At 32.7% G+C, this 16,953-nt stretch overlaps 2 protein-coding genes across 2 annotated transcripts; one reads left to right on the top strand and one right to left on the bottom strand.

Annotated features, from left to right (window-relative positions):
- Positions 1–1,712: 1,712 nt before the first annotated feature.
- Positions 1,713–3,042, top strand: LOC124455649 (type-1 angiotensin II receptor A-like). The gene has a single exon (XM_047006293.1). The coding sequence runs from the start codon at positions 1,747–1,749 to the stop codon at positions 2,611–2,613; it is 867 nt and encodes a 288-aa protein (XP_046862249.1). The 5' UTR covers positions 1,713–1,746; the 3' UTR covers positions 2,614–3,042.
- An 11,489-nt stretch (positions 3,043–14,531) lies between these two features.
- On the bottom strand, positions 14,532–15,323 carry LOC124455849 (uncharacterized protein K02A2.6-like). Its single transcript, XM_047006467.1, has one exon. It carries the CDS (start codon positions 15,321–15,323, stop codon positions 14,532–14,534), a length of 792 nt encoding a protein of 263 aa, XP_046862423.1.
- Positions 15,324–16,953: the final 1,630 nt, after the last annotated feature.

Genomic DNA, 16,953 nt, shown 5'->3' with positions numbered 1-16,953 from the left:
ACAAGCAAATGTGAATGCAAATACAATGTATTATTGAAGAAATTGTGCTATTTCTCATTTGTGACCAGGATATAATCGTATGTCACACTTATGTACTCGTATGTAATCGTATGTCAGTCGTATGTACTCGTATGTCAGTCGTGTGTACTCGTATGTACTCGTATGTCACTCGTATATACTCGTATGTACTCGTGTGGTGTTTTAGTCACGATCATCTTTTCACCGACAACCCTGATATATTTAGAAGTATTAAGAAGAACAAATTGAGAACATTTTCGTCTCACAAAGTGACGATAACAAAACGGCAAGAGCAGACAAAGCATTGTTAAGACAAATAGGAATCTTTTTGCTCGATTTCTGGGTAATTTCGAAATCTTCAGAGATTAATATAAAAGAGTTATTATCTTACAGTCTAAGTGACTATCCATTTTCCATCGCTTTTCTGACAGGGGGACTTGTGAAGACAACGAAAGCCAAAATGTTGCACATGTTAGAGGAAGCAGCCAACATTCCAATTGTAAATTTTGCAAACATTGCTGATAATAATGCACTAATTTTTGATGCAATGGCAGTATTTCAAGGTGCATAACGAAAATAAACTAAACTTTGTCGCTTACTAGACTAAACTTTGTCGCTTACAGATATCCAGCAAAAAGTATTGTGAATTCAGAAATGTTCTAAAAGAACTAGTGGAAGCAAAACTACAGTTGTATAATGTTGTCTGTTTCTACGTATGTGAACATGCCATTGATTTATCGGTTGAGTGAACAAAGTATCATACTCAATAGACAATATGTTGGAGATATGAACATCTTATCAAAAAATTTTTTTAATTTAAAATTTTGATGAATTTACCTTTAAAATTATTTTGAAATATGAAATGAAATAAGATTTAAAGCACGGAAGATATTTTGCTTTCGTGGCTTTGGCCTTGGCTTTCATAACGCGTGCTTTGTTTGCACTTTCTCCATATAAAGTCAGCAGTGCATTGCGTGTGGCACGTTGATTAAGACCCATTCACACGATCCGATTTTGTTGCGTCCTAAAACGGCTTGTGTGAACATATATAAAGTTAGTCTCCGACTGTTGAATCCGTCAATCTAAAAAATCGTATGGAAATAAAACTTGCTCTCTTTCATTCGACATACTCAAAGGAAGTCGACCAGTCAAATTACATAGATCTACATAAGACTTAGAAACAAGAACGAAAATACGAAAAATATGTCAATAAATGTACTGGATGACACAAACGGCTGTTATAAACGACTATAAGTATCTAAATGAATATAAAAATCATCAAAATTTTTGGACTGTCTGACCAAGCAATCGAAGACGGAACCAAAACAATCGGATCCGACAAATCGGAACGTGTGAGCTGGCCTTAAAATAGAAAGAAAGCTCTAAACATGGCGAAATATATCTAGCAAACTCAATGTAAAAAGTTAAAATTATTTTTCTATCATTAAAATCACCTAATCATAACGTACGTATGAAAGCACCTTGATTGCTGTATACGAAGAGGTGTTCTAAGGGGTGCGAATGTACCGTGCAATATTTTGCCGACAAGGGGGACTGGGCAGAAATTCCCCTTGTGATAGTAACTTCTAGTTCATAAATCTATATTCAAAGACGAGCATTTTCCTTTAAAATGTTGTTATTAATATATAAGTTTTGCTTAGATAATTGAACATTTTATCATAGGGGATGTTATGTGATAAAGGATGTCAGGCGGCAACATACACATCAATGGCAGTGTCCGTGATTGGCGTTCTTAGCAACAGTCTTCTTATCGTTGTTATTGTTTTGGATCCTCTGCTTATTATAAGACGTGGACCATGGATAACCATTTTTAATTTAGCCATAGCCGATTTTATTGCTTCTCTTTCAAAGTTCTTAATTCTTGGTTTGGGATTTGCCTTTAAAATCACAGTGCCAAATGAAATAATGTTTTCCTGTTTTTACTTGTGGATGCTTGGAGCGGCAGGATCATTTTTTCTTTTGACATCACTTACATGGCAGACATACACCACTGCCAAACATCCTATGCACAGTCGACAGATATTATCTACTAAGAAAATTACCATATTGTGCGTTACAATATGGTTTGTGGCTGGTTGCCTTGCTTTAGGAGAAATTTCACATGAAATTTTCGATATTTCGTTCGATCAGGTGATGCATATCTATATAACCGAATATGCCGTCTTAGAATTTGCTGTTTTCCTCCAAATTATCATGAAGTGTTTTATCATAAAGGAAGTAATGCTAAGTCGACGAAATGCAAATATGAATGGACAACAACAGAACAGTAAACACATTGAAATTGCAAAGACAATCGTCATTCTGAATATAGTTTTATTTGTAACTGCCTTTCCATATTTTGTCGCCAAACAAGTGGAATTCATCGAGAGATTAGGGAAAATACAGAGCAGCTATGCTAGACACTTTGCAGAGCATTATGAACCAGTTGCCTTGTTGAATTTTGCTCTCAATCCAATCTTATACGCACTTAGGCTTACGAATTATCGTAACTCTCTTAAATCATTGTTTAAATGCGTTCCAATTTCTAAAGGTAATATGCACACAGGTAATTCTTGTAAGACGACAATGTTGTAAATAAAATGAATAATTCAATTTGATTTGTTGAGAATTGAATAACAAAACTTCGATCATAATATACGGATTAAAATGAGGAATTTAATCGTAACTAGTAGAAATATGAGTGAAAGTTATCTTAAAATCTGTTCTGATAATATGTACAAGAGTATCTTAAATACGTAATTTTGACTTTTTGATAAATGTATTATAAGCTCTTAATAACCGAGCGTGAGGTCTTTACGAGAACGTTCTCGATCTGTGAAAATAACAGAGGCCCGAGATTTTTCATTAAAGACTCGGAAAAAGAGACGCGAATAAATTTAATTTTATTATGCGGCATAACTTAATTTGAAACAAGATTTCCTTTCCTTTTCATCCTTGCTTTTTTGTATAGGGGATGGCTTTCGCTTCTTTAGTTTTCGTCAATAAAAAATACATCGTCATAAATTGTGTTGTCTGAATAATTTAAAACACTTTCCTAGTGTTTTCCTTCGTCTCACATTCGTATTCTTGACTTGCAACCATTCTCTTGCGATTTATCAAAAAGTTTTGATCGCACACGCCGGCTGGTGCCGACAATAGCGCTGATAAAATATTCTTTTGTATCATACCACAAACATGGCTGAATGTCAAGTCAAGAACATGGTTCTTTGTTTTTTTTCATTTTTCTTCACGAGTTTGCTTACACTGTTACTGCAAATGTTTGGAACGCCTATCAATTAGCTACGGGGAAATGTTTGTCGCCAAAAACGTTTATGAGTTAATCAAAGCGCATCATTTTGCTGAAAGTGACGCTTGGCACTTGCTATATTTAATCCAGTTTAAAGAATCCACAAGAATACTATGAGCTCAAAGTTTTGCTGAATTTTTCTTGCCATTCAATTGTAAAGCGCTCTGGTTTACCAATTATTGTTGTTTGAGACAACATGTTTTAGTCGAACTGATAACTTCAAAAATTGGCTTTTCTTTTCAAACATTCCCTTAATTTTTTGAAAACTCTACTCAATAGTGTATGAATGGCGGGTTTGGTAGTTCATAAAATGAGAAAAAAGATGCTAGAACGTTAATTTGGGATGTTTATCTTCACTTTCATATGAAATCAGTCGAGCACAATTAAATAACCACCCTATCCTCAATTTCCGTTATAGTACGGATCTTACAACGAGATGCCTTTGTTCTTCGTACTTTGTTGTTGTTCAGAAGTATATAGATCAGGGCTCGTGAACAATCGTGTGACCCACGCAGGAAACACATGTATGTCTTGTTAGCAAACATTTATTGTGTTTATTGTCGTAAATGAACTTTTTTAGCCGCGCGTGGAAAGACTTGGACTAGTTTGATTGCTGGCAGCAAATTTTGGCAGAGAGTAGCCTTCAAGTTAAATAAAATGACACATATGTATACAAGTTATATTTGTCATATAGTTGTAGTAAGTTAAAGTTTGTTTACATTCGTTATTGCGTCGAAAATAGCTTCATGCATAGAGTTTTGCAATTCATACAACTCATATTTTCGAAAAATGCCAACTTACAACCAAAAATAGGGTAAAGTCAGAATAGTCAAAAGTATTATTGAAAATAAACTTCCTACGAAATGAAAAGAATCCACCGACTTTACTTGCTTTTAACTTTTAAAACTTGGCAATCGAATTGCGCTTGTGTGGTTACTTATCCACTTCATAAATACAACCAATCCGCAGTAGCTACTAGTTCTCATTGCTTCTGTTTTCTTCTTCTACAAATTCATCATCAACCCTCGACCAATTTGGTTTTACCCAGCAAGATGAAAACACACAGAAAAGAATTAGAGAATCAGAAGAGAGTCTGGGATGGTTTGAGAAAATATTTTCATGCATTCCATTTCACAGCCCCACCATTTCCACCACAAAACATATAAACAAGTTGTTTATGCTGAACGGCATCAATGTATTGCAAAAGATTATACATGTTCCTATACATTTTTCACATAAGTTTTTATTTTAAAATCACACTTTGTCTGATCTTGTTTATGAGGCTTGTGTTTTTAAAATATGATATTGTGCTTACCAAGAAATGATTTGACAGTTAGTGCAACCAATTATTTTCGGCGAATTTTAGAAACGAGATACTTTATAGCTCAGCGTTTTTCTGCTTTTTCATTAATGTCTTTTAATATATTCTATTTAGGTGGGTGTTATGCAATTTTTGTTTTGTTTGAGTTCAAAGAAATAAGGAATGCTTTGGTAAAAAGACACCATCTTGAAAGACTCTTAATGTTTTCCCTTAAAAAATTATATTTATCTGATTGCAATAAGTATATATGAAGCTTGAAGTGTGTAGTTGATGTATATCTTTATATTTTTGAACTTTAAGAATGAGAAGAAAAATGTGATACATATCTTATGCCTATACGTTTGTTTAAAGCTTTCATTTAAGTTAAAAAAGTCAAACTATAAGCGTGAACAGCCGACACAGCTGGGCTAACTATACAAAGTAATGTAGCCAATGAGCGTGACAGATAGTTTAACAATAATTATAATATGCTATATTAGTGCAGTTCAATGTAAACGCAAGTTGCTTATAAAATGGTTCAGTGACAAAACGTTAAATTTGCATCGGTATGTTCTTCTTCCAGCCTAAGAAGTCGTTTATCGTACATTTTTATTAAAACAAAATTGAAACATGGCTTTCTATTAAATTTGTATCACAAATTTTTACTTTTACTTAACTTTGTTGTTGTTAAAATTTAACTTAATTTCTATCCGTTAGAAAAAAAAACAAAAGTTATAAGAGTCATTACCATATTAAGAAACCTTCATTAATTCGATCTTGTTATTTTATTTTAATGAGTTTTCATACAGAATTTAGATCATTTAAGAATTGTTTTGGTCATAGTTTTACTTGAGTAAGTTTCAGTACATGCATGCACGAGAGTCTGAATAGATACATCCTCTTGCCTGAAGAAGATCTTTAGTGTCTTGCTCTTTCTTTTCCATTTCGGACATGTTTTTTTCTTCCACAAATTCATCATCCATCCACAACCACTTTGGTTTGCCACAGCAAGACGAAAATACAGAAAACAAAAGCAAAAGTGTGACACTTTTTGAAATAACTTTCATATTTTCAACCAAAAGAAGAGAAACGTGTTCTTCGTGTTTCCAGACGCCAATTTATCTACTTATATGACGAGCGTTGACAATTCCGTTTATGGTGCAGCTCGGGTCTATTTATACTATCAACAGTAAGAAATAATCGATACTTTAAAACAAAATGACGTAGGGTGTGCTAAGAACTTAGCGTCACCACTTAGTAAGAGTAGTTTTTCTTTTGAAGGACTTGAGCAAATAGAAGCGCTAATGAACTAAAGACAGCTGAGAAAATATTCGGTGTAGAACAGTTATGTGTTATTCTTACCGAAACGTTTTAAATTATTGTTAAAACTATATATACTTGAATAAATTCATTATGCGTTCTTGTATGATTTGTAAAATTCATATTTATTATTTCACATGAAATTTAAAGGAAATGTGATCTCTATTATGATTGTTAACCTCAAATCCTTTTCAGTTTCGCCATTGCCTTATTAAAATACTGTAGCTCTATTTTTACTATCATCGTTTTGCTCTGTCGACAATAATGCGTAAATTGTAATTGACGATTAAAGAATATTTTAAAAGATTATACATGTTTATATACATTTTTCACATGACTTCTTATTTTAAAATCAACAATTTGTCTGATCTTTTTTATGAGGCTTGTGTTTTTAAAATATGATATTGTGCTTACCAAGAAGCGATTTGACAGTTAGTGCAACCAATTATTTTCGGCAAATTTTAGAAACGAGACACTTTATAGCTCAACGTTTTTCTGCTTTTTAATTAATGTCTTTTAATATATTCTATTTGAATGAGTGTTATGCAATTTTTGTTTTGTTTGAGTTCAAAGAAATAAGGAATGCTTTGGTAAAAAGACACCATTTTGGAAGACTCTTAATGTTTTCCCTTAAAAATATATATTTATCTGCTTCCATTTAAGTATATATGAAATTTGACGTGTGTAGTTGATATATATCTTTATATATTTGAGCTTTAAGAATGAGAAGAAAAATGTGTTATATATCTTATGCCTATACGTTTGTTTGAAGCTTTCATTTAGGTTAAAAAAGTCAAAATATGCGTGAACAGCCGACACAGCTGGGCTAACTATACAAAGTAATGTAGCCAATGAGCGTGACAGATAGTTTAAAAATAATTATAATATGCCATATTAGTGAATTGTAATGTAAGCGCAAATTGCTTATAAACATGATTCACTGATAGAACGTTAAATTTGTATATTTATGTTCTTCTTCCAGCCAAAGAAGTCGTTTATCGTACATTTTTATAAAAACAAAATTGAAACATGGCTTGGATTTCTTTTAAATTTATATCACAAATATTTACTATTACTTAACTTTGTTGTTGTTAAAATTTAACTTAATTTCTATCCGTTAGAGAAAAGACAAACGTTATAAGAGTCATTACCATATTTGGAAGCATAGGCAAACTTTATGACTTTTACGTAATATTTTGTGTTCAACGAAGCATTGTTTAGTAACACTATACTCAGGAAAATGTTTCCAATATGTATGATGCTCTTTTTGAGATTTTTAAAGCATTTTGGGTTGCTAGCAAAATTGAAACCTTTGTTGGCTAAAATATCAGATTTTAATAACACATTCAATATTTTGAAGCATTTGAATGTTGGTGTGACAAAATTTTTACAAATTTTAGACATGGCTCTTTTTTACCGCTGGCCATTTTTTCTTTGTCACTTTGTGTTGTCCTAAGTTTTTCTTTGAGTAAAAGTTATTCAATTGTTTGTTCTGTTCAAGCTGAAGAATTATGCATGCTTGAGTAGAAGGGCACCGCAGTATTTATAAATTTTATATTCTGTTTAATTTCTTTGCTTAGTACACTGAAGTAACGTGATATTTTTTAAACTTGATGGACGAGAAAGAAACATATCCAATTTATGCATATGTTAGGGTAAAACTATCATTTATGTCTATAAAGCAAAGTATCAACAGCTGGCAGACAACAGGCTAATTATATGAAGCATTGTAGCTAAAAAATATATATATATAATATAGGACGGCAATAATAACACTTTACCGTTGTAGTTGTATAGTTTAGTGATACAACTTTGAATTTATATGTAAGTTTTTCCTCCTGACAAAGAAATCATCTTCCGCAAATTTCCTTTAAGACTGAAAATAAAAAATGGCGTGCCTTTGTTTTAAATGTTTATCACAAACATTTACTTTTAATTAACTTTGCCTTTGTTATCACTAAATGTAATTATGTCCGTTTGTAAAATGGCAGACCTTTTAAGCGTTATGCACTAATTAAAAACATACGTTAAGTTAATGACTTTAGGTAATATTTTGTCTTCAACAAAGTATAATTTGGATGCAAATAACTGAAGAAAACGTTTTGTAATGTATATGCTGTTGTTTTACAAATTGATATAGGGAATTTTAATTTGAAATGATATATTGCAAAAAAACAAACATTATTGTTAGCAGAAATATAAAACTTCATTCATACAATAGATGTTTGAAGCAAGTTCACATTTTACAGGCTCATTAAAATTTATCTTATATCTTTTGGAGCCGGCAGTTTGATATTTCATAAGGCAGTCGTTGCAAAGATCGTATCATCCAGAACTCCCCAAAATATTTGATAGATTAGCTCGACGAAATGAATGTCTTCATATCTTCAAACATATGTTTGCTGATTGATTGAAAATATGCAAATAATATGCCAAGCATAAAGCTAAGAAACATGATAACTGCAACAAACAAATCGAAGTAAATTAATGTATAGCTTGAAAACCTTGGCTTAACAATACCCATAAACCCTTAAATGACTATTCGGAGTTGTTCATCAAAGTAGCTGCCCAGTTATCCAGTCAAAACTGCTGAAGCCTAAACAAAACAATATTTTTTATGCGTTTCCAAACCATGCAGAAATTGAAACAATGATATTTAGTTGCCTGTTCTACAACCAAAAAAGTACGATATGATCGTATTTCTCTGTGAAGTAATCTGTCCTTTTAATAGCTATAACTTACTAGGAATCCATTAAAAATGCAAGTTTAAATAGCAAATATTACCTAACATAGAGATTGAAAATTGTTCCGTTTTGCAGTCTAGTTGTCTAAAGCTGACTTCACAGGCTTAATTGTATTTCAATGACATGAATGCTTTGTAATAGTTAGGTCAGGATTTTTCATTCTAAAAGTTACTAACTACTTGGAAAGAAGGCCGGCCAAATAGTACAAAAATACCTTCGCTATCCTTTATTAATTTGATGATGATTACTTACGGCTAACGTCCTTTTTAAGTTCGTAAAAGTTGGTAAATGTAAATGCGAAGAACACTTCCACATTAGGAAAAGCATTCAAGAGTCCAACTCGTACAGAAATCATTGTCCCCAAGAGCCTTACTTTATTCCTTGTTCTTTGTGAGCAAAGAATGCAGCTGTCAAAGAAATCTGAAATTTTCCAAATTTCCAAATACAACTCCTCCCCAACCGAAAAATCATCCGGATATGCCTCGATAAAGTTTTACAGTTTTGTGATAAACTTTCACTGTTTAAGGTTGCTAAGAAACTAATTCTGTGGTCAAGTAGGTCATAAGCATTTATCCTGTCTGCAAGTGCTACATGGTATTTGTTAAGAACTGGAAGGAATCTCTAAAGTTCTTGACAATCTGGTGTACGATAAATTCTTTTCGTTTTCTCGTATCTATTGTTTGATTCCCTTTTTAAATATTTTAATGTTACTTTATCAATGCAGTAGTTTTGTATTTACTGCATCAATAAGACTGCTGTGTTCTTGTTCTCCCATAAAAGGATCATGAACCAGTTACAATGGTGCTCGCTCAGAAGAGATATTAAGAGAAGATATCAACAGCAGTTTAACGATCATCATCAGGACTGTTTAATTGGTTCTATTGTGGAAGTGACGTTGCTGTAGGTTGGCACGTTGGAAGAGATATTACCTGTGATTTTATTGGTATTACCAGTACAATCATGAGTGGCCTTAAAATATGAGGTTATAGTTAACGTTTTTGCATTGCAGCTTCATTAGCACTTCGATCTACCCCTTTTAGACATCTACATATAATACTTTAAGGAAATAACAAAAGAGAAATTTTATTTTGAGAGAAATTCAGCAAACAGATTAACAAAACGGTTTTTAATGTAAAATTAACCGTCGTTTCAACTCTTTACTTATCCCTATAACAACCATGCCTATATTAAAATGAGATAGGCAGATCTTTCAGCTATCTTTATAGTCCTATCAATATTTTTTGAGTTCAGAAAAACAAATGGCCATCTTTTTGACATGTAGCCTATTATACTCAGAGGAAGATATTGTATCTTGATAAACAGTATTACAAGGCAATTGTGGCTCACATATTTGCGACTTACACTTTTGTGTACAGCTATCCTTATCCTTTTTCTGAATAATATATTTTCTGTTAATTTTCTTCTGAGTAAAAACATACAACAGTTTGGTAATGGTCATGTGTATTGCCTGACTCTTCACTGAAGTTTTATACTATCGAAAAATAAATTTGCATATGTCGGTCAGTATAAAGGAGAAGAAAGGTAAACCTAATTGAGAAATTTAGCATGACATATTGTTAGAACATTAGAACAAGTAGTGTTTATTATTCTAAATTAGTTTTCAGCCTAAAGTCATACCGAAATAAGAATTTTTTTCTAAGACTTAGATTACCTGCTGAGGAAACTTCTGTTTCTGAAACTAACGTTTACTTTTCCCGCAGAGAAATCAGCTGTTCGTGCTAGTTTTCTTTGGCAATATTATCCTATATGTCGATGACATGGACAATTTAAGAGAGGACAATTTATCTTCAGAAACTGCAGTGTTTTTTACAACTTAATGCAAAATATAAATATCTGTTGCTGGATAAAACGAGTCAAAAATTATTGAGTTCGACTTTATATCTTTCATACAATCAATTTTAGCAGGTTGCCTCAGACATGTAAAAATTACTCAAAATATTGACTTTAAAGCAATAGACCCAAGTGCATATCTACAGTGTATTGTAAATTTTCTTCATAACTCAACAGAACAAAACTGTATGCATGTATGTAGATTTGCTGTGTTGCTTTTGGCTGATTGCCTGATTTATACGACCCAAGCTCTTGCTTAACAGTAATAGCTTAACATTATAAAGCAGATGCAAGTGACAGACACTGGAGAAATTTTTTTGTTTTACCATCAAAGACGAAAGTCTTTTATTCGATATGTCAACCAGAAAACGTCTTTAAAACACACAGAAGTATAACATGTCAATATTTCTTTTATTTCTAGTTTATGGTGAATACATAATAACTAATAAGTTATTTAGCAAACATTTTTTTGTCATTAAGGGCATTCATTTACTCTAGGGAAAAGTTCAGTCTGTAAATAGGATGTATTACTGTTTACAGTACTTTTCGTCCTTGCAAAAAATGGCATTTGAAAATGGACACTCAATGCACTTTTTCGTTTTTGACTCTTCTTCAGCAACCTTTTGCATCTTATCAATTTTTCTTTCCATTGCTTCATTCATAACAGCATCATTCAGCAAGAACCACTTTGGTTTGGCCAAGCAGGAATAAAATGCGCAAATCAGCAAGACAAAAATTACAGCTTTTGAAGAAGGTCTCATAGTTTTCATCAGCAAAAGATAATTAGTACTCCAAAATTCTTCTCAGTCGACAAGATTTAATAATGGAATTTATCTTGCAGTTTAGGTCTATTTATACAAGCAGAAGAAATAAATTATTAAATATTTTAAAACAAGCGGTCCAATAAATGCTATCCACGCAGCGTTACCCATGAGGGCAATTTGGAAAGACGCTATATTTAAAAAACGCTAATAGTCAAATAAACAACTTACATATTTCATACATGCAAGGGTAAACAATGCTCGCTTTTATAAAATATATTTTTAATAAAATATTTAAATTTAATATTCCATTAATCTTTGATTAATTGAATTTGTATGGCGATACAGGTCTACTTATAGCAAAAAAAGAATAAACTTTCAATTACTCGAGAATAAGTGGCATAATGTGGGCCAATGACACAGCGTTACGCAGTCCTTATTTTGGAAAGACTTGACATAACAAAGCTACAAATAAACTAATAAATATAGATTAGGTGTCATGAACAAATTTCAATAATGAAAGAGGCAGTGGCAGCTTGCAAAGCAGAAATTTTTTATGTTGAACATACACACATTGGTCTAGATGACTAAAGGGAATTTTCGATAGCTAGAGAAGTTCTAATCGTTTTTGGCAAACATATAAGTAAAAATGTGACTCTAAATAAACCAGATAAGCGATCTGGTAGAGCAATTCCACATAACACTGTGATCGATAACTGTAAGTTTAAGGGGACATAGAAAACATTTCTTGATAAGAAGCATTGAGAAAAATAAACAAACGAGCAATCAAACGAACGATCAGCAAACGCGTCTGCGTGATTTTAGCCTTTATTAAAACTGAGCTATTCTAAAATTCAGCGAGAAAGTTCTCTGATCCAATTCTTATCGAGCTATCTTCTATTAGCTTAAGATAAATATCACTTAACTATATGATGTCATTAGTCAATCAACTACCACTCCAAAAGTTTGAATTTTTAGATTTTCCACGACTAAATCAATAAAACAACGTTAATGGACTCTACTCATTTAACATTGTGAGGCATTCTTCACTGAAATCATCCTCAACAATTTTGGTATCTGGTAATTACAAATTTTTTCATCTAAGTATTTTGAAAAAGAAAATTGAACTGTTAGCTTAAGATTAAGAAATCAATTGTAAAAAATTCAAAAGCAGAAATAACTAGACAATAACTGTTTCAAATCACCATATGATACATGGTAGCCATTAAATAGCGTTATACCCACAATAAACACAAATTACAGGATTTCTCAATTCTGTATCCTTTTACAAAAAGAGGCAATTCAAAAACGAGGCAATTCAGTTTGCCAAGCTTTATATAGAGTTTCTAGACTGCTCCTCAAGATGCTTAAGGAACTTTGAACATGCTATTTATCTTATCTTGATTAAATGGCAGAGAAAACGGAAGGGTAAAATGTAATAATTTTTGAGTTGGTCAAAGTATTAGCTGTCAATTAAGGATAAGAGCCTCATCAGTAATGAAATGCATACATGCCATGCAAGTTTATGAGATCTATTATGCGTTAAACAAGTGTTGTGTGAGAAACACATATTAATTGGCAATCAGTGGCGTATCGAGCCAAAAATTTGGTCCTGCGATGCTAATTTTTTGTGTTTACTCACAGTAAAAATAATAGTCTTCTAAAAAAATAAATAATGATGATGTAAAGTTTACATAGCATAAGCTAACTTGCGGGCTGGCTACGCCACTGGTGGTAAGAGTTTTTAGTATCATACGTAGCTAGAGGGCTTTCTGGGAGGCTGTACATTCAGTAGGGCCTGATTAGTTTCTTTAGAAAGCCAAATCACATTCAAAAGAAGTCTGTCGAGCAAAACGGAATAAACACCCCACCCCCATATTTGACGTTCTAGCTACGGCCGTGAGATTGTTGATATTAAGGACGTCGATTTTGAACAAGCACTGTGTGGGAAAAACGTGACTTAGCAAATTGTTATCCTATTATTAGAGTTATGCATGATAAAGAGTGACACCTATGTCACATTACACGCAGTAGCATAGTCAACCTGCAGCTTTCCATCCACGCGCTTGAAAAATTATCATTATTAATTTCTTTAGAAATCTATTATTACACAGTAACTGAACCCAAAAACGAAATAAAATTTGAAAAAGTTATGTGTGTTTACTCTTCAAATACAAACCATGAGCACATACGTTTTTAGCTACGTAAAACAAAAAACCGTCTTATAGCGTTGGTTGTTTTGATACTGCGCATAAACAGCAAAAGTTGCTCGATAGCAAAACCTAAGTAAAACTTAAATCAAACAAAAGAAAGAATTTCTCCTTGATAAAATAAACATGGGGCTTTGAATTTACTTGACAAGCCCGTGAATAATATATTTACTATCATTTTCCATCATTCTTTTATATTATTTCATTTCAGAGCTGTGAAAGATATAATAAGGAATGCAATATACTGGAAATATAAGATAAAACATCAAAAGATGGCTTGTAGAAGAAACATGAAAACGGAACTTGATAAGTTAACTTTAAATTTTAAGTAGTAATATATTTTTTTTCATAAGCTGGACCTGTTGTATCAAAGCCATTTAAGTCAAAATTTAAGTCTGTTTTTCTTTCCTTTATTGTAATAAGTCTTGTATTTAATGCGCAAACTTACATAAGTACAGGTTCTTATATACATTACACATGCATATTAAATAAGGAATTACCTACGTCATTACAGCATATAAATATAATTAGGCACATCTCTTTTTCTTCGGTCTTTTTAAATAATTTCACACTATAAATGTTTTTTTTAACTTATTTTTATCTAATAAGAATATCTATTAGGTTTTTTGATTAGGCGTCCATACCGAGTTCTTATATTACTGTTGTTAGTACTTTCATTACAATTTTTATAAGATCTATTGTTCTCACTATAAGACTTATCTGTATTTTGACTTCTCAATTCTTCGTTAAACTTTAATAAATGATTTCTATTCCTTCTATAGTGGGTACCATCAGACGTAACCAAATAAGATCTTGGTTCAAGTAACGATTTTTCCACGATTCCTTTCTTTTGGAAGCCTTTTTCTGTTTTTATACGTACCTTAACTCCTTCTTTTAATGGTGGAAGTGTTTTTGCATTGCGATCATAAAACTCTCTTTGTTTCTTGTGATACATTTCCAATTTTTCTTGAACATTAACAGGGTTTAATGGTTGAAATTCAAGTAACTTCTCTGATATTGTTAGTAATGTCCTAGTTCTTCGTCCATTAGTCGTTGAGCTGGACTGCCAACAATTTCATCTCTAGGTGTATTTCTATAAGTAAGGAGTCCTAAATAAGGATCGGTGTTATCATATTTTGCTTTCTTTATGATTGCTTTTGCTGTCTGTACAGCACGTTCTGACATGCCATTACTTTTTGGATATCCAGGTGAACTTGTTGTATGTTTAAATCCATACTGTAACGAGAATGCACGAAATTCTTTACTCCTGAATTGTGGACCATTATCTGTTATAAGATCTTCAAAAATTCCGTATCTCACAATTTGAGATTTCATCTTTGTGATAACTGTCTTTGATGTTGTATTTAACAAGTAATCAATTTCAAAGAATCCACTGTAGTAATCTACCATAAGAAGATTGCTTCTACCATTCAATTCAAACAGGTCTGCTCCAACTTTACTCCACGGTCGATGTGGTACAATATGTGATTGTAGAGGCTCCTTTTGTTGATGACTCTTATGGGCATTGCAGATTTCACACTTTCTAACTTCCGCTTCTATTTCTAAGCTCATCTTTGGCCAATATAAACACTCTTGAGCCCTACGTTTGAATGATTCAGATCCAAAATGTCCTTGATGTATAGCTTTCAACATATCAGTTCTTAATGACTCAGGAATTATTACTCGATCTCCTTTAAACAGTAGGTCATCTTGTACTGAAAGAGTCTCTTTAAAGTCCCAGTAATTCAAAACATCCAAATCGACTTTACTGCGTAGATCTGGCCATCCATTTTCTACGTACTGTCGTAGCATTTTCATTACTTTATCTTTCCTTGTCTCTTCCTTCATTTGGTTCATTTTTCTCTTCACTTACTGGCAAGACAACATTTATCTCAAAATCTTCTAAGTGATCATCTGATTCTTCTTGGATATACGCTCGATTTAATTGATCCGCGAGATAAAGTTCTGCTCCTTTCTTAAACGAGACTTTTAAACTGTACTTTTGAAGTTTTAGCAACATTTTCTGGAGTCTCAATGGAGATTGATGAAGGGGCTTCTTGAAAATCTGCTCTAAGGGCTTATGATCTGTTTCAACATTGACATCTCTGCCATAGATGTAATCATGAAAATTTTCACATCCAAATACAATTGCAAGTAACTCTTTTTCAATTTGGGCATATTTCTTTTGGCATTCAGTTAAAGCTCTCGATGCATAAGCAACTGGTTTGCCATTTTGAAGATAAACTGCTCCTAAACCTGACATACTTACATCTACGGACAATGTCGCATCTTTTGATGCATCGTAGAAATACAATACAGGATGCTCTCCACAGGATTTCTTGATTCTGTCACACTATTTGATGTTGATCTAACCAGCACCAATCATTTTCCTTCTTTAACATATCTCTGAGGGGACTTGCCATTTCTGAAAGATAAGGAATAAACTTGGCCAAATATTGAACCATTACAAGAAATCTTTGAAGATCGTTCTTATCCTTAGGAGTTGGCATGTTTAATATTGCTTTAATCTTTTCAGGATCGGATTGAAGACCATCTGACGTTATTTTGTGTCCCATGTAATCTACATTTGTTACTTTAACTTTTGTTTTTTCTTTCTTTTATTTGAGATTGATTTCACGAGTTCTATTCAGCACATTGATAATTCTTTCATCATGCTCTTTCTCTGTTGTTCCCCATACTAAGATATCATCCATTATAATTTCACAACCGTCTATTCTGTCAAAGAGCTGGTGCATGGCTTTTTGGAACACTTCAGGTGCTGAGGATATACCAAATGGGAGACGATTGAATTTGTATCTGCCAAAAGGCGTATTGAATGTTGTGAGATAACTGGAATCTTCATCTAGAGGTATCTGCCAAAATCCAGAGGCTGCATCGAATACGGAGAAAATTTTAGCTCCAGGTAGTCTTGATACGACTTCTTCTATTGTTAAGAGAGGGTAATGTTCTCGCTGAATGGCTTCATTAAGATGTCTAAGATCAATACATATTCGTAACTTGTTTGGTTTTTTCACTGTTACCATTGACGAAACCCATTCCGTTGGTTTTTCTACAGGATCAATGACACCCATCTGTTGCATTCGTTCTAACTATTCTTTAATTTTCGTTCTCATAGCTACTGGAACGCGTCGAGGAGGATGAATTGTAGGTTTTACATTTGGATTGACACTGATATGATGTTTAATGGGTAAACATCCTAGTTTGCCATCGAAGAGATCTGCATATTCATTGAGAATATCGTCGCTAGTGAAAATAGGTTTGACATCTAGAATTCTTTTCACCATACCCAAACGCGAAATCAGGTAAAACAAGAATAGGCTTTACATCGTGTGTCACTATATAGAAAAGAAGATTGTATCGTTTGTCTTTGTAAGAACACGTCATCACTGCTTGTCCCAAGGTTTGAACTGAATCTCCATTA

The sequence above is a fragment of the Xenia sp. Carnegie-2017 genome, unplaced genomic scaffold (assembly GCF_021976095.1).
Source record: "Xenia sp. Carnegie-2017 unplaced genomic scaffold, XeniaSp_v1 HiC_scaffold_4, whole genome shotgun sequence".
In the NCBI taxonomy this organism is placed as follows: domain Eukaryota; kingdom Metazoa; phylum Cnidaria; class Anthozoa; order Malacalcyonacea; family Xeniidae; genus Xenia; species Xenia sp. Carnegie-2017.
This window is presented reverse-complemented; position numbering and strand designations above follow the sequence as displayed.

Coding starts and splice junctions, on each gene's coding strand:
- LOC124455649 (XM_047006293.1), top strand. CDS start 1,747: ATGGCAGTGTCCGTGATTGGCGTTCTTAGCAACAGTCTTCTTATCGTT.
- LOC124455849 (XM_047006467.1), bottom strand. CDS start 15,323: ATGCTACGACAGTACGTAGAAAATGGATGGCCAGATCTACGCAGTAAA.